The 26,091-nt window shown below is 40.7% G+C and overlaps 1 protein-coding gene across 2 annotated transcripts in view; it reads right to left on the minus strand.

Moving 5' to 3' along the window:
* DOCK1 (dedicator of cytokinesis 1) overlaps positions 1-26,091 on the minus strand; it is a 319,394-nt gene that overhangs the window by 119,785 nt on the left and 173,518 nt on the right. For both annotated transcript variants that reach the window (XM_055799656.1, XM_055799645.1), the window contains exons 28-29: positions 19,463-19,564; positions 12,757-12,851 (exon numbers count right to left, since the gene is read on the minus strand). In XM_055799656.1, the coding sequence (XP_055655631.1) occupies positions 12,757-12,851; positions 19,463-19,564 (197 nt within the window). The remainder of the gene's footprint in view (positions 1-12,756; positions 12,852-19,462; positions 19,565-26,091) is intronic.

Genomic DNA, 26,091 nt, shown 5'->3' on the forward strand with positions numbered 1-26,091 from the left:
TTGTCATTTTTCACCAAATCCTGGCAAAATACACCAGATGAGATTTTTGAAAGAACAGAGAGTTAAAGGATACAGATCTGCACATTGCATCAGTCCTAAAAGTCATATCCCATGGGAGAAAATTTAAAAAAAAAAAAAAAAAAGGGTTGCCATGAACAATCTTTACTAATTCTTGAAGTCTGATAACCTGATGTGTTCGTTAGGCCTGGATCTACACAGCCAGCTTCACTGGCTCAGTACGTGAAGGAGAAACCTCTCCAAAAGCCTCCTGAATTTTTGTGTCTCTTGTCCCTCAGTTTTAAAGCCTCCTGAATTCTTGTACCGCCCTCTAGAAAACCTTTTCTTGCATTTCTTGGGTGATAGCTGTTGAGGTTGGTAACGCAGAAGGGACAACACTTGAGCTTTTACTGTTTCCCAGTATTTTTCATTGCTGAATCATAAAGAGGTGGTTGATGGAAGGCAGTCAGAAGGAATAACCTAGGCATGTTACAGATACTGATTTGACTACGGAAAGCAGACCAACAGGAATCGGCACGCTACAGTATTTCCCGTGATGTCAGTTGATATGTAAGGAGAGGAACACGCACCCAACTATTTTCCTTTGCAATATTATAACCTTCCCCCAGGAGAAATCCCTATCGCAGCAGGGAGAAAGGGCAAAAGGGTTTCCCCGGGATTGCTGCTGGCAGCTGTGCTCCGTGCACCCCACCTCTGCTCCGGCATCCGCGCACCCTGCGCATGATGGGTCAGCTTCTCCCGCTTCCCACGGGAATCCCGTGGGAGAGCAAAACCTCCCACTTACTTGAAAATCAACAGGCTTGGGTTTTTCCTTGTTTGTTTAGCAAGAATTTCTGTGGTTCTAATGCTTTTCATAGTATTATTTAAAGAATATAGGGGAATTACAGTGCAGAGGAATTGATTTTACCAGAAAAATAAATAAAACACTTTCTAAAATACAACTGATCAGCCAAAAGGCCATTTTCTTTCCTGCCTCAAAGTGCTGAAAGTAACGAAGTCACTAATTGATGGTCAAAGGCATAGAATTTACAATCTGGTTTCAAAGCTAACTGCAGAAATCTTCATTACAGAGTAACAGCCAAGAGAAGCATTTAATGCTGAACTTCCATCTATAATATATAAATAAGCATTTTTTTCTTAATTCTAAAGATGAAATACTGGGTTTTTTAAAAAAGATTAATAAAACTCAAGTGGGAAAAAGCAGCACATACTTCACTCACTAGATATTTTTAGATGTGAAATGGTATTAAACGAAGCTGACATGGAAAAATAATGATTGTAAGTGAAGATTGCTACACCTTCTGTATTAAAAATAGACATCACGTGACATTAGCTTTTACTGTTGGTAAAAATGGAGTCCTGCTAACATGTTTTTTGATTTAACACCTTCAGCTTCATTTAATTACCTACTTCATGATGCTGCTTTTATAAGAAACAAGTATTCACACGTTCCTGTTCATGCCATACATTTTTTGCCAAAACCAGTGAAAAAAGGCACAGTTTCATATTTGGGTATGAGACGGAGACAGCACTTCATGCCATTGCTTAAATACGCAGAACGGATTGATCCGGGCAGCTGCCCCAGAGCACAGGCTGCCGGTCAGGGCACCAGAATTTCAATTACCAACCAGGAGAGCACATTCAGGTGGGTTTCAGTGTCCTTGCACATATGCTGCGCACATCACGAGGCCCTCTGCCATGTGACAAGGTTGTCCCCTTTTCCCCAACTACCAACAAGTACGATGATTTAAAGCTGTATTTAAAGAGGGGACCACGAGCTGTCTCACGCCACGGCACAGCGCAGGGAGGTCTCGGGGGGGGACTGCAGCAGGGTATGTGGTCCTCCTGCCCCAGAGGAGTGCAAGGACGGCACGTGCAGGGAAGGGCTCCACTCTTTCTGGCTGACAGCCAGCATAATGACTTGGGAGGAGAGGACTCGACACCATCTAGCTTGAACCCTGCTCCCATCAGAGCAGCATGCTCCTGCAGAAGCGATCCTCTGCCAGCCCTGGCCCACCCTGCCTCAGCCCCACGGGAACTGGGATGCTCTGAAATGGTTTTTGGACTCCCACCACCAAAGGACACCACCACCATTTTCTCAGTATTGGTTTTTGTCACATTAACGACTAATATTAATTTTTTTCCTGTGGGAACCTAGAGAGCAATCACTCCTCCAGGCAGTCCCACAAAATTTGGTGCTGTAGGGGGAGAGACTGATCTGGCACCAAAACTGAATGTGAAGAGCCAGGCAAAGCAGAATAAAGCTGTAAGGCATGTGGTCCCAAAGGCTTCATGAAATGAGAAAGCAAATATTCATATACAGCTTCATCCCAAACACCCACACTGGTACAATAATGTGAACTCAAATGTTTGTGAACTGACCTCCCTCAACCTCATATACAGCTAAACTTTTAATATCTACACACGAGGGTCTTTTGAGTGAATTCAGACAGCAAAGGAGAAAAGGAACATTTGAATTATAAGATACAATTGAAAATTTGAAATTACAGTTAGGGCTTTTTCCATTATAATTAGAAAATTTAGAATCAGAAAGTTTTAAATTAAAGAAACTTCCACAGGACCTACCTGAATAAATGTAATCTGCTAAGGGTTTCTGCTACCTCTGAAAGAATTAAAGGAGACACCAGACAAATAAAGATATGTAACAACATAGTACTATCCACTGTTCAGTGCAGAATACATTGAATTATGCTTGAACTGCACTATTTGATCACCAAAAAAACCCCCAAAAAACCAAACATAAATATATTCACAGAAACATAACCAACTCCCCTGCCGTGTGCAGGGCCCCCTCCCCCCAGCCCAGGCTGCTCCCAGCCCCATCCAGCCTGGCCTTGAGCACTGCCAGGGATGGGGCACCCACAGCTGCTCTGGGCAGCCTGGGCCAGCGCCTCGCCGCCCTCACGGGGAACAATTTCTGCCTCACAGCTCATCTGCATCTCCCCTCTCTCAGCTTAAGGCCATTCCCCCTTGCCCTGTCACTGCAGGCCCTTGTAAAAAAAATATTGGTATAAAATGCTCATGAGTACAAACATCACGAAGTATTTTAATGTCAACCCAGGTTTAGGTTCTAGGAGGGAAAATAATATCTGAATCATTCTTTTCCATCTGAAATTAATTTGGCAATGCATCTTCAGATCTCAATTAGACTCTTAGCAGAGAATTATCATGACACATTGCCTAATGATCTCTTGTAGCTTTCTTTCAAAACAATATATTAAACCCAGGAGTTCTTAACACTGTGCATATGCAAGCTGGGGGGGGTGGGGTGGGGGGTGGGGGGGAAGAAAGTGCAAGTATCCAAAATAGTGAGTTGGCTTTATTAGTATCTTGTTAAAAACAAAAGAAACCAGACAGCCATAGCATACTGTGGGTGATGATTCCAGAAACCGAGGGAGACAAAGCTATTTGCAATGTTATCTTGCTTTTGCTTATTGCCACCATTGAGCCAAGCTGCCACCTTTGCTGGGCTGCACAGAGCTCATATGCCCTATTATTTTTTTTTTAAAGTATCACATTACTGAGCCATTTCTGAAAACGACAGACTGCGAGATGCCTCTAAATTGCTCATTACCTGTTTGTTGAGCACATATTTAAGAGTTGGTAAAATGTATCAAGAAAGATGACCAGCAGGACAAGCTCTCGGTTTACAAGCTACCCCTACTAGTGAAGCCCCAGGAAATACCCTGTACACAAAACCCACAGCAGTACCGTGGGAAGTCTGTTGGACGAAGTATTATTCTAAATTCACACATTTCTTCACAGTTCTCAAGCTTTGTAAGATACACGTAGCATTCAAAATGTCTTGAAGGGATTAAATCTGCCACCATTCAGAGGACAACAAGTTAATGAACAGGAATATCGCCAAGTCTAAACCTTAGGGCTGCCTTGCTACTTGAAACTTTGCAAGGAGCCAAAATTAGCAAGGCATTGTAATAGAAGGGGAAAAAAAAACCAACCACCAAACCTCTAAAAAAACTTAGTTCATTTGTTTTCATCTTCGTATATAAAACTTGAACTCGAGAACACCAGCAGTTGGGATCATTTTATCCCTATGTGTTTCTAGTTCAGGAAAAGATGTTCCCTAACACACAATTCTTTTCTTTAAAGTCACTGTAATTGTCTTGCGGCAAATAAAAGGTTGAAGTGTCTCAGAATACATCAGAAATATTTTGAGAAGACATTAACTACTACTGAGCAATGAACATGTGCTTATTAGTCTAATGCTCCGTGGTGGCATTTTTGAAGCGAGTACTGAATAAGGATCATTCCTTCCCCAGCAGATTTAAACGCACCATCTCCCCCGTGCTTTAGGATGAAATACAGCTGCAACAGCCTTCACCTGATTTTATACAGATGGCATGGTACAGAAAGCTGCATTCCCAGGAGGAGAGCGAATCCCATCCCTGCTTTAGGGACAGAAAAATAGGTTTGTCAAGGGAAGCATAACAATAAAAGACAGAACAAGCAGAGTCACAGCGGATGTTTGACACAGTCACCCAGCCCAAGGCCACCTTCCTCGCTGCAGGACATCCATTCAAAAACCAAACACGCCTCCAAACACGTGAAACCCATAATTTAGACTCTAATGATCAAAATGGTAACTATGTTAATGCTGGAAATCATTATTCCACATCTAGACCCCAGAAGAGATTCACCATGATATAAACAGACCGAGGGAGTATGCCGATCAGCAGGTATTTTTGGGGGGCTGCGGCACCTCACCCATACATCCCCAGCATCGGCACCTCCACCAGCGCAAAGGCTGCGACTCAGCTTCCTTAGCACAAGTGATCACAGGTGTCAGAAAGAAAGAGGAAAACCAGATTGTTAACTCAAGGGGACTGCCAAAACCCCAACTGTTCATCACTTCTCACGCCAGTACCGTTATCAATATACCACCTATACCTGGCACAACACTTCCAGCTCCTAAAGGCTGGGCTAAAATAACCTGCTATGGGGGATGTTTCCTTTCCTCCCGCTACGGAAACATCAAGGGAAAAGAGCATCTGCTGAAGCGTATTCCTTCAGGGAATCTTTTGAGTAATACCCCCCCCCCCCCCCCCCCCATGTTATTTTAAGCATAGTCAAGTACATTCATTTTACTCCCAGGTCCAGTTAGTTTGACAGGTACAATACTAAACCAAGAATCCTGCAAGGTCTTTGCTGAAAAGGTCAGGACATTATGCAAAAAAAAAAATCCCTCCACGTACAGAAGTTGTATCATGTAATTTATCAACAAGCATTCACCAATCTTTACAGATGAAGACCAAACTGCTGGGCACATGAGTTAATTTTGAAAACTGGTTGCTAAGAAAGTTACATGCTTTAAAAAAAATTATCCTCTATTTATACACAGTAAATAATGGGAGGTTCTTCTATACAGAGAAATATTTGGCACTAAAGAAGAACAAAGTTGCTCCCATTTGAAGTTTTTCTTTCCAGCCTGAATGAAATTATTTTGTTGAATGTGCAAGTTGCATGACTGCACCCTTAAACTTTTTAAATAAGTAAGGTATTAATAGGCAGGAAATATGGCACCGATTCCTTCTAATCAAAGCTTTTCCTACTGTTCAGACTCTTCTTGAAACAACATATCCCCTCTCCTCCTAAAGTATAATCGCATTTCAAACACTTTTGTCATCACAATATCCTATTCGGAAATGTAAAACAGTTACCATATTCCATAACAACACACATCGAGTAAATATTTTAATGATCAGTGCCCCAGTTATAAGTGCAAGCTTTCAAGTCCCATCTACTAATCATCTCTTTGAACATGGCATTAATGCAGGCTCGAAGACAGTACCGATGCAGGGGTGTGGGAAAACGAAGCAACGATTTCAAAGTTTTTTGTGCTTCCTCCCCCGACCCCACATGCCTGGTTTTACTTGATAGTCTGTAAAACCATGTTGTGTCCCTGCATTTTCTGTGGTTTTCTATCCCAAATCTTTGTCATCCTTCCAGGCAATATTCCCCTGTTTTGAAAACCACGTGTCTATCCATCAGTAGCTTGGGATGGATTTTAAATAAAAGCTTTTGCACTTGCACCTAATTTGACAGATGCAACTTGACTGGTCAATTATGTAAGTGCAAAGAGTCTATTTTCATACATTTATTAAAAACATCAGAGGGTGGTGGTTTTTTTTTTTTCTATATGCCTGTATAAAGCATAGCAGAATATTGCAATTAAGCATAACTTCAATAATCTAAAAGCCAATTTTATTTTGGCTTTGGGTTACTTGTCAGTAAGAATAACTCTCCGGCGACTGAAGCCTGTACTACATTTTAAGGTTCACAGTTACGCAAAACTTGCTTCAGTTCATAACCGCTCCAGTGTTTGCAGACTATTGATGGATAGTCACATACATAGCTGAAGTTAATTCTGAAAGCACAGTATAGATCTGACAGGTACTGCTATGACAACCATGGTGCAGAACAGCCTACATTTCCCTGGAAGCTCCAAAAATAAACACTCCAGCAACAGTGAAAGGGTACATGTTTACCAGATGTATCTCACTGATTCTTTTTCCTCCTCTTTGCAAGATTTTTTTTTGCTGTTTGTGTTTCACAGAGCAAATTCATTAAGATTCTGGACTGGTGTGCTGGCTTTGGCTGGGGCATAGTTAATTTTCTTCATAGCCACTAGTACGGGCTATATTTTGGATTTGTGCTGGAATCTGTTGATAACACAGGGATGTCTGAGCGGTGTCTACACGGAGTCAAGGCCGTTCCTGCTCCTCCCCCACCCACAGGCAGCAGGCTGGGGGGCACGGGGAGCTGGGGGGGCACAGCCGGGGGAGCTGACCCCGACTGACCCCAGGGATGTTCCAGACCATACGGCATCATGCTGAGCAATAACAGCAGGGGGGAGCTGGCGGCTGCTCGGGGACTGGGTGGGCATCAGTCAGGTTGTGGTGAGCATTTGCTTCCATTTGCATCGCTTGTCTGTCTTGGATTTTATTTCTTGCTCTTTGTTAACAATTTTCCTTGTCACTACAATTTATTATTATTATTACTATCATCGTCATATTGTATTTCAATTATTGAACTGTTCTTACCTCAGCCCATGAGTTTTCTCACTTTTCCCCCTTCCAGTTCTCTTCCCTCACCCTGCTGGGGGCAGTGGGTGAGCAGCTGCGTGCTGCCTAGTTGCCAGCCAGGGTTAAACCAGGATGACTGGGTTTTCAGGAGGAAACACACCTCCATCCACCTGCACAGCCAATGCACCACTAGTGGGGAGCAGGTAACACCTACCAGATTCCCTTTGCAATGCAAGATATATTTCCTCTGGAAAAAACTACGTAGGCACAAGAAAACCCATTCTTCACTGAGAAGAATCTCATCCCTTTTTCTCTGACTTCAAAAGGCAAAATAACCAGGTATTTTATGTAAATATGGACATTAGACACACATAAATAGAACAGAAAACATCAAATTCATTTTTCATAGGCAACTCAGCTTCCATTAGAACAGCTGCAGATGAAAGTGGTAGCTACAAATTAATATATCATAAGGTCTACCAACAGAACTGATTGTCTCAAATGCCAAAAATAAGACCAAAGACTAAATTATTTTCATTTGCAAAAATGTAGAGGAACTGTTTTCATGTTCTGAGCTAATGTGTTTAAGAGGAACCTAAGTTTAGCTTGTCAGCTTATGACAAAAGTTCAAAACAACTTCTAAAACATTTCTGAATCATTTCTAAACATGATTTAGAAGGCAAAAATGTAAACAATGCAAAATCCATGCCTTTTTTAAAGAAAACTTTTTTTTTTAAAAAAAATACTTTTACAGTTAACACCTTGAGTGTGTTTTCCCGCAGGAGATGTCTAGAATAACAAATCTGCCTGCAAAGCGCTCCCCATCCCTATCCTGAAACACAGCGAAACCTCCTGACTTCTTGCAACTATTAAATACAGCTATCGGAGTTTATCACAGAGACCTGCGTGACAGAAATACCACGGTGGCTGAAGATCAGGCCTAAATTTCGTTATCAAGCATCTGGCAGATTGCTACAAAGTGGCTGTTGCAGTAGCTGCCAACTCAGCTGATAAAACCACTTCCTTTTAATCCAGTGATATTATGCCTTTACCTTCACAGGAATAACTCTTCCTGAAAACGTGAACACATATAAGCCCTACAACAGATGTACTTTAAAGGTGTCCAAGTATCTTAAACAGAATTATTAGCAGTTTCCAACAGCAATGTTTAAAATTCCAAGTAGCATTTTCTTTTGAAGTTCTAATAGCTCACCCCCATTTCTAGGCACCGTGACAATGAATACATGTAGTAACCCCTTGGCTGGAGTTTACTGGGTTAAAAAATTCCCATTGAAAAAGAAAACTGAACTGACGACAAACTACCTAAATTTAAACGAGACATAATTCTGATGTAGTCCAACATGGAGCAAACAGCACTGGGTGAGCGATCCCCACCGAAGCACCGCGCAGGCAGGGGGTGAAGCAGCAAAAGGCAGCGGAGCGCCTCCAGGGACCCCGGGGTGGCCGGGCACACAGCACGGCTCTGGCAAAGCACAGCACCAGCCTTCGTCAACCTGATCCTGGCAGAGCCTACACACATGCTGCCACCAGCCGTCACGAAGGTCACCTCCAAGTCCCAGCCCAGCACCCACCATCAGGCACAGCCTCAAGTCTCTGAGCCCAACAGCGGGCTCAAGACCACTCACTAAAGACCATTTAGTCTCTTTCCCTTTTCCCTAAATTAGAACTGGCATCTTAACGGATGTTCATCAAACTGCTTTTAAATACCTCTGCTGCAGGAGCCTCCACAAGGAGCCAGCAACCCACCGTGGCGCTCGCTGCCAGAGGATTTCCCCCCGCCGCAGACCCGAACGCATCCCGCTACCGTTTGTGACCAACACGTCTCATGCGATTCCACACGGCCATGCAAACAAAGGCTATTCCCATCAGCTCTGCTGGAAATTCAATGCATCCAAAGAGGATTTCTGCCCTTCTGTCTTCTCTCTTCTTTAGATTTACCCCAAAGCAATGGCCATTTTGAGATTATGTATGGATAAAGACTTAAATATTAAATACTATTTGGATATTCTTTTCAATCAACCACCCTTAAAAGTACTGTGCTGGCACGTACTGGCCTTCTAGGCATCATGCTTTTTGGTTTCAGCACAGCCTCTTGCTCTTCTAGAAGCAGCTGTTTCAAACGTACGCACTACGGTCTATTATTCATCTCTCTTACTCCGTCATCAATGATTTTTTCCATCTCTGTTGCTTGGATATTGTTGTTTACTGTAAAACAGCAGCTGATTTGGACCAAATGTTGACAGTGAAGGGAAAAGCCATAGCATCAGTTTGAATATTCTTTTCTTTTACTCCCTCTGACAACGTACGTTGCACGGCACCTGACGAACCTACGCTGTGACTACCCACGTCTGATCAGCAACCAGCAAACCAACGCGCCTGGAACATACTGGTGACAAACCAAGGGATTCCAAAAAATCGCTGACATTCACAACCTCGGACTCTTAATTAACAAACTGCTTTGCCAAAACAACAGACCCTGTTTTTAATTAAATTAGACAAGTCAGTAAACAGAGTATTAAGTGGCACATCTAAGAAAAAAAAGGTAACAATTATATCATTAGATATGAAGATTTTTGTGTTCATTTCTGCACAAGAGGTGGTAACATAGTGTGACTATCTGTGCTACTGAAACAAAGGCATGCTGAGCATGGAAGTAATCCTGAGTATGGCACAGTATACTGCGGAGATAGAAAAAAGATAGTACCCTGACATTTTGCTGCACTGTACCAAAAACGAGCATGCAGAGTACACAGAATGACAGCAACTTCCGTGACTGTTAATGAGAGTGTAGATATTTATGTATGTAGGAATTGGACTAGTAAAGCTCAAAGAACTGTAGAACGGTTTGGGCTGGAAGGGACCTCAAAGCCCACCCCGTCCCACCCCGTGCCCCGGGCAGGGCCCCCTCCCCCCAGCCCAGGCTGCTCCCAGCCCCATCCAGCCTGGCCTTGAGCACTGCCAGGGATGGGGCACCCACAGCTGCTCTGGGCAGCCTGGGCCAGCGCCTCGCCGCCCTCACGGGGAACAATTTCTGCCTCACAGCTCATCTGCATCTCCCCGCTCTCAGCTTAAGGCCATTGCCCCTTGGCCTGTTGCCACAGGAAGTGTAGTACTAAACGTTAACACATATTTGCAAATATTCCCCTGTAATACAGTCGTTCACACATGTTTCTCCATTTCCCCTTTTCCCCTGTAGCTTTGACTATCTCAATCTGAATATTTTAATCCACTGTTAACGACACAGAAGCAAAGCACTGCATGGAGAGGAGCTGCCTGAGCTGTCTCTGCCATCAAGGTGAAAATATTTCTCCTGAGGGACTGGTCTTGCCGCCATGCATCAAAGGGGTTTAGAGGTCTAACTTCCAGCTAGTTGGTTTTTTGTGTTTTGTTGTGGGTTGGGTTTTTTTGTTTGTTTGTTTGGTTGGTTGTTTTTTTTTTGTTTTTGCTTGTTTTTCTTGTTTCTCTTTGTTTCACACTACCAGTTATATTTCAGGCAGGGAAACAAATGAACTCACAAAATTCTGGATATAGTCAAAAATTAGCTCACTTAATTTGGCTCATGCACAGAAATACTCGATCTGCAGAAAGAAGTGCTTTCAAGAGTGACACAAAATGGCATCCTCAGAGTTACTTCTACTGCGAGGATGTGGTAGCTTTAAAAGACATAATTTGTTCTTATATTTTTCCTAGTTTTCTTCAATAAAACTTTATAGGAGTGAAAATAAATGGACCAGATGGACAAAAAGGTATTTTACAATGCAGCTTTCTGGTTTTGGAAACCACATTAACTTCAGCAGGAAAAATGAAAGCAGTCAAATCAATTCAGCAGCATTTACAAACGAGCTGGTGTAATGAAAATAAACTTGTAAATTAGAGATGAACAACCCCCTTTAGCACTTCTGTGGATATTCATCAACACCAGAAAGACCTGAAAACCATTTTTGTTTTTAACTTTAAATACTACTCAGATATTCTGTGGGTTCTGAGGTTATTCAGTAAGAATCAAAGATCTTAACAACACATCGCGTTTCTGCTTCTTCAGGACTTAATGTTCAGCATGTGAAAAAGGACTAAAAAAGAAAAAAAAGACTATTTTTAAAGGAACAGAAAATCAAAGCCCCTACCCTAACTGCGGACCTCTGCGTCACGCTTTGTATTGCTCCAAATTTTCAGTGTGAGGAACTGCCTGGTAAGGATCCCTTTGTGCTTTGAAGCAAGATCGGTGGGGAGGAAAAGGCTTTTTCTATATTTTCGCTCCTTCATTTCTGTGACCATAATTCCACAGCTTAGAAAAGAGCATTGAGGTCAAATCCCCCCTCAAATGAACACTGAGAGGTCATTTGGCAAGAAGGTGAAGATAATGCGAGGAATACTCATCTTCTTTACATCTGGGGCAAGAGTCACCACAACATTGTTCACACCACTCTACCTGCCGTCAGTTAACTGGCATTCATCACGTCCAAACACAGACCTTCCCAATCATATTTCAATCCCTTAAAAAATTCAGCAAGGCAGAGAGGTGTTCTGCTGTTCAAAAGGATGCCAGGTAACTTACGCTGTGAGGGTTTCCAAAGCACCTGCAACACGACTCTGGAGACAGTTGGGAGTTCTTGAAGCAAAACCACTTTAAAATTAAAAAAGAAGAAGAAGAAAAAAATAGAAACCCAAGGGGCTTTAGATCTTCCTCATCAGCTAATCTCAAAGGGCTCTTCATTTACAACAGCAGGTGCTTTGCAAGCTGCAGCCGTGCAGAAGCGTGCATCCATACCCAATGGGTATAACTCAAAAGATGGCTGGACCTCCTAACTCCTATTTATTAAGAATGGATTTTATTAGGCGGTTAAGGAGACTTCAGAAGCCAAGATTAAAGTTATGGTACAGTTTTATAATGAGAGTAGGAACTGTGTTTCAGGATTTTATGTAAGTAAACACTGACAACTTTATAGCCACGGTAGCTACCAGTAAGCACAGAAGAGATTTCTCCAGGCAACTAGTAAATATAATGGTTTTTCCTTATACTTTCATCACCGTACACATAAAAGCATCTGACATACCTAATAAATGTCACAAACATAAAATATTCCACAAAGGAATGCTAAATAATGACAAAGCTGCAATTATTGAGCAAAATAAAAAAAGTGGATTAGAAACATTTGCAGCCTGTCTCTTCATTATCAGGCTGATGGAACCTGGGTTTAAAATGCCTTTTCAATTCTTTCCTGTTAGTACCACTGAAAATATTGCAGCACATACAATTCCACATCAGCATACGATAACCACTGGTTTTGAGGTCATATGCAAAACATATCATTCATGCCCAAAGGAATAAATTTAATTATTACAAGATATGTAAAGATTCCTACTGCAACTGCAGTTTGTTCCACATTTTTAGTTGTCAGAATGGTGCCACCCTTAAATTGTGGTGGACTCCAAGAGCCCCAAAACAGGCCACTAAAACACTGCCCTGCAATCTCCAACGCCGATTTTTAAATAATTATTTGCATTACAGAAAGAAAGAAAAAAACCCAACAAAAAGCACTCCCCACTCTAGCTGCCGCATTGTGTTTTACTGTTTCCAAGCAACACTGTTGTTTCAGATCAAACATGAAACAGCCATCTCAGAAAGCTACGGTGCTTTTTGCTCTAGACTTACTTATTCTGCATCATGTTCATTATAACCCAGTCAAAGGGATAGACGTTCTTCCCAATGAGATTCTTGAACATGATGAATGTTTCCATCAGAAAATCCTAAAAGAAGAGAACATACTTTAGAAAAGACCACTCTTCTAGATCAAAAAAATTACAAATGATAGTGTCGGTTATTAATGACAAGATTAAAAATGCGACATACTGTTCTGCTTCATAAAAAAGCCATTATTCATACACAACATACACAAATTCTACTAAGGCACAGTTATATACAATGTACGCAAATCCTACAATAATCCTATTTAAACTTTTCAGAAATGATAACAATAGTAATCCTACATTGTAAACAGCCTGTGGTATCACTTGGGAACAACCACCCATTTGCCAGTTATCCAAGGGCAGTTTCTGCTGAAAAAAAAGTAGGTTCTTCTTTACACCACAGACAAAGTCTCACAGCCCTGTGCAGTGTGCATTGCAGCATACACGTCATGACACATGCCTGGCATACGTTGGAAAGTTCTTAAAAGCATAATGGCACATGGAAAAAGAAAAAGACCTAAAATACTAATCTTAATCTTCTGATTACACTAAAAATACTCCCTGGAGTCAGTTGCTGAGTTTCCCCTCCCCATGTAAATACCTCCTGAAATTTTCTCTTGCCTGAAATCAAGATTATCTATTTATTAAAAAAAAATAATACATGCTCCAGCTCAAAACTGGACTCAGGTAAGCGGAGTGGTGCACGTTATCCCCAGCCAGGGGTAGATGACAGCAATGGTTTGGCCAGCTGAAACTAGGAGAGACTCTCCCCCCAAAGGGAGTAGCAGTAATTGCTTCTGCAAGTGAAAACCTGACCCAGAACAAAGTTAATTTAGTAGCATAAACCAATTTACTTCTACACAGATATAAACAAACATCTCTTTGGAACAGAAATCTCATGTACTTTACGATGTAAAACATCTTCTACAATTTGGGAATCTATAATTGCTATCTAACAATTTGAGTAATATCAAATGCTTTTAGAAAGATAAAGAGGGAAAAAAAGAACTTAATGCAAACAGTCCTTGATCCACTTCACACGGAGATAAAAATGAACTTTTATTCCAAGGTTAGAATATTTTTCCTTTGCTACAGCTTCTCAGTAATGGTATTTATCTCCTCTATCTTTAAAATGTCAAATGCCTACAAAAAAACCTCCAATGTGTTACATTCACTGGACTTTTAACTAAGGTGGGTTTTATGTAACCTTTTCAGCGAGAAGCAAATAGGAAGTTACTGCTCTCATAAGTATTTCTTCATGTGTGAGAGCCAGCCTCTTGATTGCATTTTATCTTTTGATTCGTTGCTCTGTTAAGATGTTTTTCCTGGTGCAGAAATTCAGTCAGTGGGATGCAGGGAGCTGCAGAGATGCTGAGGAGACAACACTGAGATCACAAAGCACAGTGAATTTCCAGGCTGCCCAGCTCTGCCATGGGCACGGCACAAGGGTTGCTTTGGGATGCTTTACATCCCAGCTTCTGGTACCCAAGGAGACACCCAGGACAAAAAGGGCCAAGAAAGCATCAGCAGCCTGAAAGACACATTTTCAGCAAAGAATATATAATACTAGTAAAATAAATTCTCTGTTGTTTTACCAAAGTCACTTCCAACAAGACAACCCCCGTCAAGAAGTTGTGATGTTAACAGGATTGAGATAAAATTTGGAACTGCTCGTGGTTAAAGAGATGTTACTATTGCATAAGTCAAAATTCATCCCAGACACACAAGCCACTAGCTCCGTAAAACGTGTCTGCATTTAACAGATCAAGCTGCATACTTTACTGCTCATTTTTCATGTATTAGGTGAAAGAGTTACATAATTTCTAATAACCACGTTGCATATTTTGCTGCCCAAGCATTGCAGAGAGCTTCATTTGAGCGCATGGTTTTTTACAGCTGCAGGTATCGGGTGATTTTCTTACTGATGCTGCTTCACAGCCCAATAATTGACAGGTGACTGGAAGCAGCACCGTGGGAAGGGCAATGGCACATTTGAGCTCACTGTGGGTTTTTTTCCCCTTAATATTTTATGAATACAGATGCATCCTTTCCTGATTTCTTGTAGCAAACTCTACCTTACAGCTGCTGAGCTTCTGCACACTTTGCTGATCAAGGTCCACGTGTGTGATGGTGGATGAATCTTCATATACTTTGTTGACGATTCATGTTCATTACTGACCCCGGAGGCTGTGCCACGTCTGATCTGACCTACTTTGCCAATTCAGCTCTACGTTTTAATCTACTGATATTTACATTTTAATAATCCTACTTTCACACAGGTACTTTAAATAATGCTCTATAAAAACTAAGCTCATTATTGATCAAATAAAAAGCTTCTGATGCTTATCTGTATTCTATGTATTCGTAACACTGCTCTTTTCTGTTTTATCTTTCTTATGGAAAAGCAAATGGTTTACATGAATTAACCTCATATTATGAGCAAAGTCTAGTTGTTTTTTTTGGGGGGGTGTTGGGGTGGGGAGTGGAGAAGGAAGGTATCAGTTCATGCTGTGTTGCTGTAGAGTCTGTTATTTTCAGTATACCTAGAAGCAGAACAAATTGTTCTGAACATGAAAAAATGATAAAAACCTGTACTAAAAGGAGCAAAGGCTGCAACTCCTGGTTTCTCTCCAACTAAAAATACAAATCCTATTTAATATCCCAAGGAAGCAAAGTTCACAATAGACAGGACCCCTTCATAATTCCCATCCAATTAACAGAAAGAAAAGAGAGTAAGCTCATGGACCACTGAGCATCACACCCCGATACACCTGTATCACTGTATTTTTCACAACCTGGATTCCAAAAAGGTTCTTCAATAAATGCTCAAACCTAATAAAAATAGCTAGCTAAAACATATAGGAGCTCGATATAAAAATAAAATGTAGGCTAAGTCAATGAAAATTTTGGCTTTGCAGAGCCCTGAGGTATAGCAGCCAGAAGTCAAATAGGCTCAGCTACAGCTTGCCAGGACACCACCTGAACCTCTGCTGGGCTGCTGTACGAGGCTGACTCTGGGAAGTCCACTCTCCATCCTCAGGGATGGCTCTGGCTGGGCTGCCTCTGCGGGATCCCACCACCATGGGGGCATCCCCTGCGACTCTCAACATCACATCCTGCAAAGAAGGGTCATGTCATGTCATGTTCATCCTTCTTGTCATGGAAGGATGAACAATAATACACCGATGTACACACATTAAACCCCAAAGCCTAGGAAGGCAAAATATTAAAGGGGGAGAAGAAAATGAAGGTGCAGAGAATTTTAATTTAAAATACCTCATGGAATTTGTCTTTCTAATTACTTTACTCACTCCAGGACGTTGTCTTGAAAGCCTTTAGGGAGGAATACGGCTGAGATACTCCACGTGGGAAAACATTAACATATATTTTTTTGTTACCTGCTGCCACATATGTCTCAACTGAATATAAATTCTACCAAGTAAAAAGAGGAGTAAGATCAGTTAGTCCCAGAAATAACCTCACTGATCTCAGATGGTGTTTAATCTCAGGACGATAGTAGGCTTGACAGTAAGAAAATCCTCTTTGAATAGAAATACCTTAATAAGCCTAAACAATATATTCTGCAGAGAGATATAAGACTGGTTTTATTGCATTCCACCTCATCTTTTCTAAGATTTTTGAGGCCAAATAAGACCATTATAACAATCTAAACCTGACGCCTACATAACACAGGCCATAAAGTTTCCTCTAGCGGTTCCAACACTGGGCTTATAACTTCTGGTTGAGCAAGAACACATGCTGAAGAAAGATTTAAGGGTCTCCAATGGTGAAGAAGCAACCACTGCTTCACTTAAGTTCTCCCTCTCTCTTGTAACTTTTTTCCAAGAAAAAAATATTCATTTCTGTTTGAAATAATCTAGTTTCAGTTCTACATTGCTGCTTCTTTATGCCTTTGTGATTAAACTGAAAACCCTGTAATAGGAGATGCAGTTATCGCCTCCGTATGTAGGCAAATTTGGTTTAAATGAAAACACTTCTGGATCTAAGCTCTAAAATGGGCAAATCAAACAGCACTGGCCCAAAAAATTGTCAGTCTAAAAAGAAATGGAAAAAGCATGAAAAGTTAAACAAGGAAGTAGGGAAAGGTTTTGGGTTTTTTCCCATCAAGCCCTACAGTACCAAGGATGATACGTGTAGAGTACAGTTTAGCAGTATCCCACCACTGAAGACAGAAGAAAACAAAAGCTCTAAGAGAGGACATGGGCAAACTTGAACCACAGCATCAATACCAGTAAGGGAGGCAACGCTCCTGGGAGAACTTCACGGGGCATCCGTTTAGATGGTGAAACATAAAATAGTGAACAAGATGTGGGTTTCACATTAACAATGAAGTCTCATCTATGAAGAAATTCTTAGAACAGTAACTCCTCACTTTGGTTCTCACTGAAAAAGGTTATGTAAGCTTTTCTCTTAAACATAGAAACTGGGTTGTATCTTCATCCTTTTGTCTAAAATGATGATTCAGTCGGTTTTGTTTGTGGTTTAAAAAAAAAAAAAAAAAGAAAAAACAGTTTACTTACTGTAGTTTCCTTTTATCACAGGATTAACAATACTCTGACATTACACCTCCACACATTTATTTATATGATTTATACTTCAAAGTCAGTTTAACGTAGCGTTTTCTACCATCAAAATATTACCCATTATAAAGTTTTACCAGTTTGCTATGTATTTAGTTGCAACTAACATACATTATCCTATAATCAACAACAATGTTAAAACATTTAAAAGGTACATTTTAATTAAAGATATTAAAAATCTTACAGCAAATGACCAAGTTTGGATTAGTGTATCTGCTAATACAGATGAGAGTCAAGTGGCGTAACAGTGCAAAACAAGTAGTCAAGTAGTACGCGTGCTGATAAAAAATAGGATTTTAACTATCCAGAGCAATTCCAGTTATACAACCCAAGAACATGCAGAAAGGGACAAATATACAGAGTCAAAACAGAAGAAAGAAGTGATTCTTCATGTATCCCCAAGCACTGTGTGCACATAAATCAAACTCTTAAAACAAGCAATTATAAATAGACCGTTTGCCAAATTCCAAATACATAATTACTCCCTTGTTTTCACCAAGAAAGATCTGACCTACAGAATGACCTTTAAGACAATTTAGACTAAAAAAGCGAGACTTTAAAATAAACTTTTCTTGCCATTAGAACAATCAGAGATTTCTCCTTAACCAGAATTTCTCTCTGCATGTTTTCAGTACACATCTTAAGAGCAAACTGCTTTTACGTTTTTCCACGTAAGACCCTGTAATGTTTGCCCTGTCCAGAGCCAAATGGCTTGAACCACTTTAGAAGAACAGAAGTATTTGGCTTGATTAAACTTAACAGTCATGTGTTTTCTGTATGCTAAAACCATTATTTTCACTCTACTAGCAGCATTTAGCTTGGGAACGTTTCGTCCTTAGGGGCAAACCAAGTGACTATCCATGTAAGCACTCCGAGATCCCAAAGCAGACTAACTGGGAAGCAACCCCTCCAGCACAGTGATGCCCAGCTACCGGTTTTTGCACCTAGACTTTGTCTTCACTCTCTTGAGTCATCAGCTTTGGACTTTAGGAATGCCAGATCAGGTACAAATAGACCGAGCTCAATTATAAACACAAATACAAATAGACTGAGCTCTAAACAGACAGAGGCTCGAGCACCTTATATGAAAACTGGCACGGGGCAAAGAGCTCAAATCTTGCAGAATATAAGGAAAAATAAGAAGAACAAAGATTAAAGACATAAAGGCAAACTGGAAAGCCCGAACATTGAAAAATAACACAAAAGGAACAACCCTGGCTTTTGTTCCACTGGGCTTGGAAGGAAGGAGGGAACCTAAATAAAGGCCACTCTTGGTTAAGATACAGGTGAAAGCTCCCTAAAGCACCTAACAGAAGCCCCAGCACCAGAGTGGGTAATGTCATACAGCTGATCAGGCTTCAGGTCATCTGCTAATTGATGGATCTCAGCCAACAAGTTTGGTCGCTACTTTGCAGCATGCACTTGCCATATGGCAATGATAGTTTCAGGTCATTAAGAGTTATCTCCTTAGCTATAAACTCCTTTCTATAACGCTCTAATTAAGTTGTGTTGTTGGCTTAGTTAGGCTACCGAACAACTCTGAGAAGACAGATTTCAATTATTATTGCTTATTTAACAACTAAGGGCATCTTTAAGGTTAAAATGTTTTGTATAAAATTTAAAGTGAGCAGATCTGTAAGTAAAAGTTATTTAAACAAATGAAATCAGGACATCTGGAAGATTTAACACTGAAAATTCCTTTCTTCAAGACAGCTTTTTTTCCCTTCCCCCCTTCTCTCCTTAAACAAAACAGATTTTTAGTAATGGCTCAGCAGTGTTTTCTAATGCTTTCTTTTAATTGCTTTAAATCCACTGTTTCAGTGCTTGCTTTTAAAAGTATTGAACAGCTCCAGAGATGAGCTCTATTCTTGTGTGGCAGGAAGGTTAATTTTGTCCTCTGCAAATTCAGAAAATGTACAGGTCATAGTGCTTTATTAATTATTTTTATATTAAATCTGTAACGTCAAACACATTTTGTACTTTTCACAAGTGTATTTAACAAACAGGAACAGACAAAAAACAAACACAAGTTAAACTGTCTTATAAAAAGATAAAGCGTGTTAAACTTACCACAACATCTGACCTCATCTTTCCGAAGGTCTTGATTAAATGAGCATAGTGATAGTCTTCCATTTGCCTTAAAATGGCAGTCATGCACGCAACAAAACTCCCCTATAAAAAAAGGTACAAACAAACAAATTAATTAAGACAGGGCAACGTAATACCTGTTATCAAAACACGATATCGCTAGAGAGCACCACGTAACACAGTGGATATGATTCAATCACATAAGTTCATTAATGGATATGCAAATTCTGTCAAGAAAACAAAAAAAAAATCTTGAAAAGTTTCTATTTCCAATTTCACAGCTTTGTCATCATCTTCACTGAAGATTTTGCAACATATTCTCCGTATAAAAGTTGCTCAGGCATTAAAGGCTTTGGAAGGTAATAAGCACCGCTCCTAAAAATATCACACAGCATCAGGATTTGCATTTGGGAAGCAGATACTCTGCTCAAGGAAGAAATCTCTTAAAAATCGTTGTATTGAGCATCGCAGTTAAACCCCAAATTTTAGTTTCATTGAGTGGTATTGTCAGATACTGTGATGCTTATAAAAAACCAAAACAAACCCCAGTAACTTCCATAAAAACAGAACAGTAGTACCAAAGATCTCTCAAACCATGGAAAAAAGTATAAAGTGCCCAAAAAAACCTTTAACCTTTTCTTCTGGCACCTGAAAGTATCGTAGTAACAACTCAAACCCACACCTATGGCTACTAGAATCCCATAAATGACTCCTCTGACTGTCCACCCTCCTCCTCTGACTACCCACTAAGAACCTCTTGACTCATCACAGTAATGGTGTCCACACCTTTTCTGGTCCTTAATGAAGGAAAAATATGTTGCAAAAAACCAGCAGAATTACTCAGAAAATAAATGATTCTATATATGGTTCGATAAAATTGCAAATGCCCCTTGCTGTGCCATTTTCAAGGTCATTCTCTGCCATGCCCAGTCTGACAGAACGCTCAGGAATTTTCTCTTCTTTCCAAGCACAGCACAGCCTTCATCATTACCTTTAAGATCTGCGTTATTTTCAAATCTAAGTATTTATTTCTACATCAGTCCAAGTAATTGAGACCTAATGCGAAATGACACTGGGTTATTGGTGTGTGTAACGAGCCCCCGTCTTTAGAGTCTAATCCCCCCAGCTCCACCAGACAAGCACTCCTTGAATTTGCTTTTCTCCTATGGAATGGAGTTTGGATCTAAACTCCTACATAACTGATCTCGTCCATGCGAGAGCATTATTTTTTCTGCACCACACAAAGGTACCTGACGAGAGTTCTTAGGCATATGCATTATGAATATGAAAGGAAAAGGCCACCTGAGCTGCTGTTCAGTGACATCAAAAGAACTTTGTAACAAACTCTGACAAGAATAGAATTTGTGGCTGTACAAAGATAACATTTATTACTATGAAATGTAAATAAGACAGGATCATCTCAAAAATCTCAAAACATTAATTGTCAAAACACCGCCTAACAAGCACTCTACATAACAGACACTATAAATGGGCTCATGCCTGCAAGAAAATATTCAATAGCCCATATTCAGTCCTATTTCCCCTCATGATGTCATCAATCAAAGTGATGCCTCATTGTTATTCAGAATTATAAATTTTTTAAATTGGCTGCTTAAGACTAGGCTGCAGATGTGATTCAGTCCATCACTTCACGTAAGGGTCTGAAGATGGTTCATAAATGCTCAGGAGAGCTGAAAATGAACTGTGTTTTGCTCTTGGTATCTGTTTATATACGTTCACTCACTTAAATAGTCTGTGAAGGCCACTGCTTTGCCAACACATAGATGTAGCTTCACCTTCCTCCACATAAACACACCAACCCCACGTCTGCAAATCCAGCCCTTTCCAGGTAATCCAGCCGCCAACACAGAGCCTCTGCTTCCTTCTAACGAAGTCGCCTGTAACTGGCTAATAGCTTTGCTCGTATTTCTGTGTTTATCTGTTTGGTAGAGCAATTTCAGTTAATAGACACGGCTGTAACAGTCAAAAGATGAATTTCGTACCTGAGGAAATCATCACAGCAGCCTTGCATGTGAACAAAATGAATGCGGAGCAACTGTTAAACTTTCAAGTGCACTTGAATATTCATTATTAGATATAGGAGCGGCTGGAGATGCGGATGAATTTGATTGCCATCTCCTCTGCATCTACTTTTGACCCCTCTCCCCTCCTCTGGCTGCTCGCCGGGATGGCTGCTTGTACACGAGCCCTCTCTTCCCCCTCCAACATCCCCGGCTCCTGCCAAGGCAGCCCAACCTTCCCCTTGGAGCAGCACACTAATTCAGGGGGGAGCTGCTACCACTGTCCCCATAAGCCAGGGAAAATAATGAGTCACTGAAGAGGGAGATAATTACAGAAGAATATCTTCTTAATTAGCATGGTGAGACTCGGAAAGGAAACATGAAAGTTTAATGTCTGGTGGTTAAACACTCTGCTTCCACGTGAAAGTGTGAAATGAAAATATAAAGGCTTGCTATAAACCTGGAATGGTTGCTGGAGAAAAAAAAAATACATACAGAAAAATAAACAAGCTTAGCAAATACAAGTGGAAAATGAACATGAGGATATTCTGTAGCACCTTTCAGGTTTAGTTAAATAAAATGACAGAAACTTGCTAAATGTCATGTCGGTTTATGCTGAGCCCAAAAGTGGTGAAAGTGGTGCCCAGCAGAATGGATCAGGGTCCTTGACCAGTTAATCAATTTTTTTTCCTGTTTTCCTGCATAAAACAATGATTCCCGTTCATCTTAATATTAACTTGTAACCAAAACCCTTTCTTCCTTTGATCAAATATTGTTCCTTTAAGCCTCCGTTGCATTACACACACAGACATCCCTTCTGCAACATTTATCTTCAAGTCCCCACCTGCTAAATAGCATTTAAGCCCCTGCTGCTTAGGAAAATCTATTTAATATTAGAAAAAGTACACTATCAGTCATCTGCTTACTTTTCATAATTTTCTTTGCACATGGTGAGGTATCATTTGCAGCCAGCATGCTCTTAATTACAATGCTAGTAACAATTTCTAATTATTTATAGGCGATATTTGTAGTCTAGGTGTTTTTAATATGGTCTATTAACTATTTAGCAATAGCTAAAAACATTATTAAATTTTAATCTTAAGGTGATTTTTAATCTTTTGTTGGATTCAGAGACCATTGTCATCTTCTCCAGCACATGACTCCAAGCAGCACGCAAGACCAAAAGTATCTGATTCTCTAAAAAAATCAATTCCAACTGTAGGAGTAATTGCAAACCTACATTTATACAACAAGTACAAGCACAACATCGGGGGCTTGCCATCACCCTGGGCAAACTGTTTGCTATTTATTCACTGAAAAAGCGTCAAGGTCTATACTTGAAAGCCTTTCCCATCCTTCCTTACTCGCAAAGCTCAGGAACGAAGCCGTCACACGGTGACTAAGGTAACCACTGCACGTCGCACCAGAGAAGGGCATTTAATGCACTTTGTAAGCAGTTTAATACAATTAATCTCTCTCCTGCCCAAAAGCAGAGGCGCTGGCTTCATTCCTTCTTTTCAAACCAGGTACACTGAGGCATGTGGGAATGTAGTATTCCTGAAGCAAAATCATGGGATCCAGGACATCTGAAAGCCTGTCGTAAGGGAAGCTAAATCCAGCTCCCATGCTGGAGAGCTGGTAATTCAGCTACATGGAAAGAAAAAAACAAAAAAAAAAACCCACCAACAAGCAGCTGATTTTTCCTTGGAGACAATGCATTAGTATTCAGAAATACATTTATTTATTTATTTATTTTAAAGACAATGCAATTCCACACTGTAAACCTACTTCTAATTCCTGTAAAATACAGTTCTGAAGGAAAAGTTGAAGAGGCACATGAATGCTTCAGACAGTACTTGTTTTCTTAAATTAACTTTTCAATAAAATAAAAATGATCAAATGGTCCTTTAACAGATACAGGTAGGGAAATTTTAATATCACATAATCCCTGGAAGTAATACTGACACTAAAAAATTTCAGAATGAGAATTCACTGCAGGAGAGACAACACATGCCAATACTTTTCTCCCTCAGGGGTAAACCATCCTATTTTAAAAAGTCTTGTCCATTTTCTTCCAGGGAAATCTCTATAGCTGGAAATATTAAGCTCTTTATGTATAGTGGGAAAAATTAAGAGAAATCAAACCTACCTAAATTAACATATGCTTCATTATAATGTTCCTATTACCATGATCAGGAACAGATGAAAAGCACAAGTTGCATTTATTCTTCAATAAAATTTTCCTTACATGGCCTTAAAAGACTACACAACTAAATGAATGGATAAATAATTTTTAAAACCCACAAACAAGCACTCAAAAACATTAGCATGAATTTCTCACTATGTTTTGGCTTTCAGAACATTTCACAGAATTTACTTTGTTGAAAAGGGTTTAAAGTCCCTCGCAGTTACCAGACCGTTTGCAAGGATATAAAAATGAAGTAAATCTTCTCTTTGCTTACAACATGTACTCCATATATATTAGGAACCAATAAAGAAATAAAAAGCAGTTGTTATATCTAGACGCCATGAATGAAATTGTCACCACTTATGGACTTGGAAGGTAAAAATCCATCTTTAACATGCCCCAATTTGCAACTTTCTGTTAAGGGCTGCTGAGAGGGCTGGTTGCCACGTGAGCTTGCCCTGCAAGATGCGTTACCTCACTACTCAGCGTAAAATCCACTGTGTCTGCAAACGCGTTTGCTCACGTAAGCAAAACACGATGAAATGCATGACAACCCAACATGGGTAAGGCAGAGGATCTCCCAGCATTTCTTGTTCTAAATAATACTTTATGTTGTAAAATATCTAATGACCCCGCAGCATGTGTGTGTATATAAATGTATATATAAAAATATAAAATATCTAATGACTCCCACCCACTGTGCGCTGCCCAGCGGAGGCTCCCAGTCATATCCCCAGCGAAAGCACACGATGGAGGTCAAGACCCAACAGCAACTACGCCAAACCTGGCAACAGGGATCGATCTGTACGAAGGTAATTGGGGTCCCCAGGAGCACAACGCCTTGTTTCTGCTGATGGGCTTGTGTGGGCACTGGAGGGAGCGCTGTACCGGAGTCACCGCTGCATCCCAGCATCCCTCCAGCACTTACAGCCAGGCTGACACAGACCCCTCCAGCTTCTACCAGCAGCACCTACCCGTGCCTTCATGAGCAAGGACAGGAAGAAGAAGCAAACCACCCCTAAAAATACACACACACATATATATATATGTATCTAAATCTATATATTTCTCATCGAATTAAAAGAAACATTTCTTTTTCTGTAATAGAAAATCTGACAGTAAATTCAGCAGCACCTTTAGAGAGAAAGTTATTTCACAGATACAGTAGCAGAAGGAGACAAGTGCAAAACGGTAAGGTTTATCACTTTTTTTTGTTACAGAATATATGCTACTTTTGATCTCCTTAGGCCAAATCCTACCTCCTTAAACACAAGTAAATGAAAGGAATAAAAAATGCGAGTTTTTTCCTTTGAGAAACAGAAATTAACATTTGCAGTAATGTGAGTGATAAATGTTTGGTGTATTTTCCTGCTGCCACAAACATTATTACAAAGGCATCTTTTCGCAAATCAAGATCCACTAAGGTATTTCCAGCCAACAGACATTGCTCTCAGAGCTCCTGGACAAGACGTGTCCCCTCCTTTACCCAACCCGACTTAAGCAGCCCAGGCAGCAAAAACCTCACTTAGGTCAACTCCGCTCAGTGTAGGTCCACTCACAATGCAGAAGGCCGACACAGAAGTTTATAGGTGAATATTAGCTTACTTAGTCTTGCATACCTTGTTTGACCTCAAAACATATTTTACAGATCCAGTTCTGATCTCTGACAGTTCAACCTCTGTCAATCAACAGAAAACTTGTTTTAAAAGGAAATTCTGTACAGGACTTCAATGCTGATTACTACACTCTGTCCAGCTGAGCACACTGGTTCCAAAGTAGAAAATAATGTAAACCGAGCTGTTTTTCCAGAAAAGAGCACAAGGTGTGAGGAAATTCTCCATTTTCATAGGTGGGACATGGAAGGATAGCATTTAGGTGTGCTGAGCAAGTCACTGGGATAGTGATGTAGGCTATCTGAGGAACCTCAGGAAGCTTCTCCTCCAGCCTGGTGAAAACGGGACTGCTCCAGGGATGGACCAGACTGCTCAGGGCTTTACCCCGTTGGGTCTTGAAATCTCCAAGGACAGAGGTCAACTGCAACGAAGAACCTGGCTCTGGCATATCAACAGCCTGGGGGGCTGCTGTCAGGTGTCCCCCCCGAGCCTCCCTGGAGACAGAGCAGAACCATCCTTCTGCTGCCACAAGTCACAAGCTCCCAACCTTCTGGGTCTTGGGGAGCTCTCTTGTACCACCAGAGGACCAAGACTCGCCAAGCCCTCTGTGGCTGCGCTGTGTGCTCACCCTTCCCACGGCAGAGCAGCCCCACACCTGCAGTTTCCAACCCCTTCGGTGCAAACTGCTGCAGCCATAAGCTCTTACAAGCAACACCAATGAGGCATTTTACCTAAGAGACCATTTGAGGGAGGTCAGTTCCATGCCAAGCTCCTGCAGAAGCTGCTTAG

The sequence above is a fragment of the Falco peregrinus genome, chromosome 1, assembly GCF_023634155.1.
Source record: "Falco peregrinus isolate bFalPer1 chromosome 1, bFalPer1.pri, whole genome shotgun sequence".
NCBI classification, from domain to species: domain Eukaryota; kingdom Metazoa; phylum Chordata; class Aves; order Falconiformes; family Falconidae; genus Falco; species Falco peregrinus.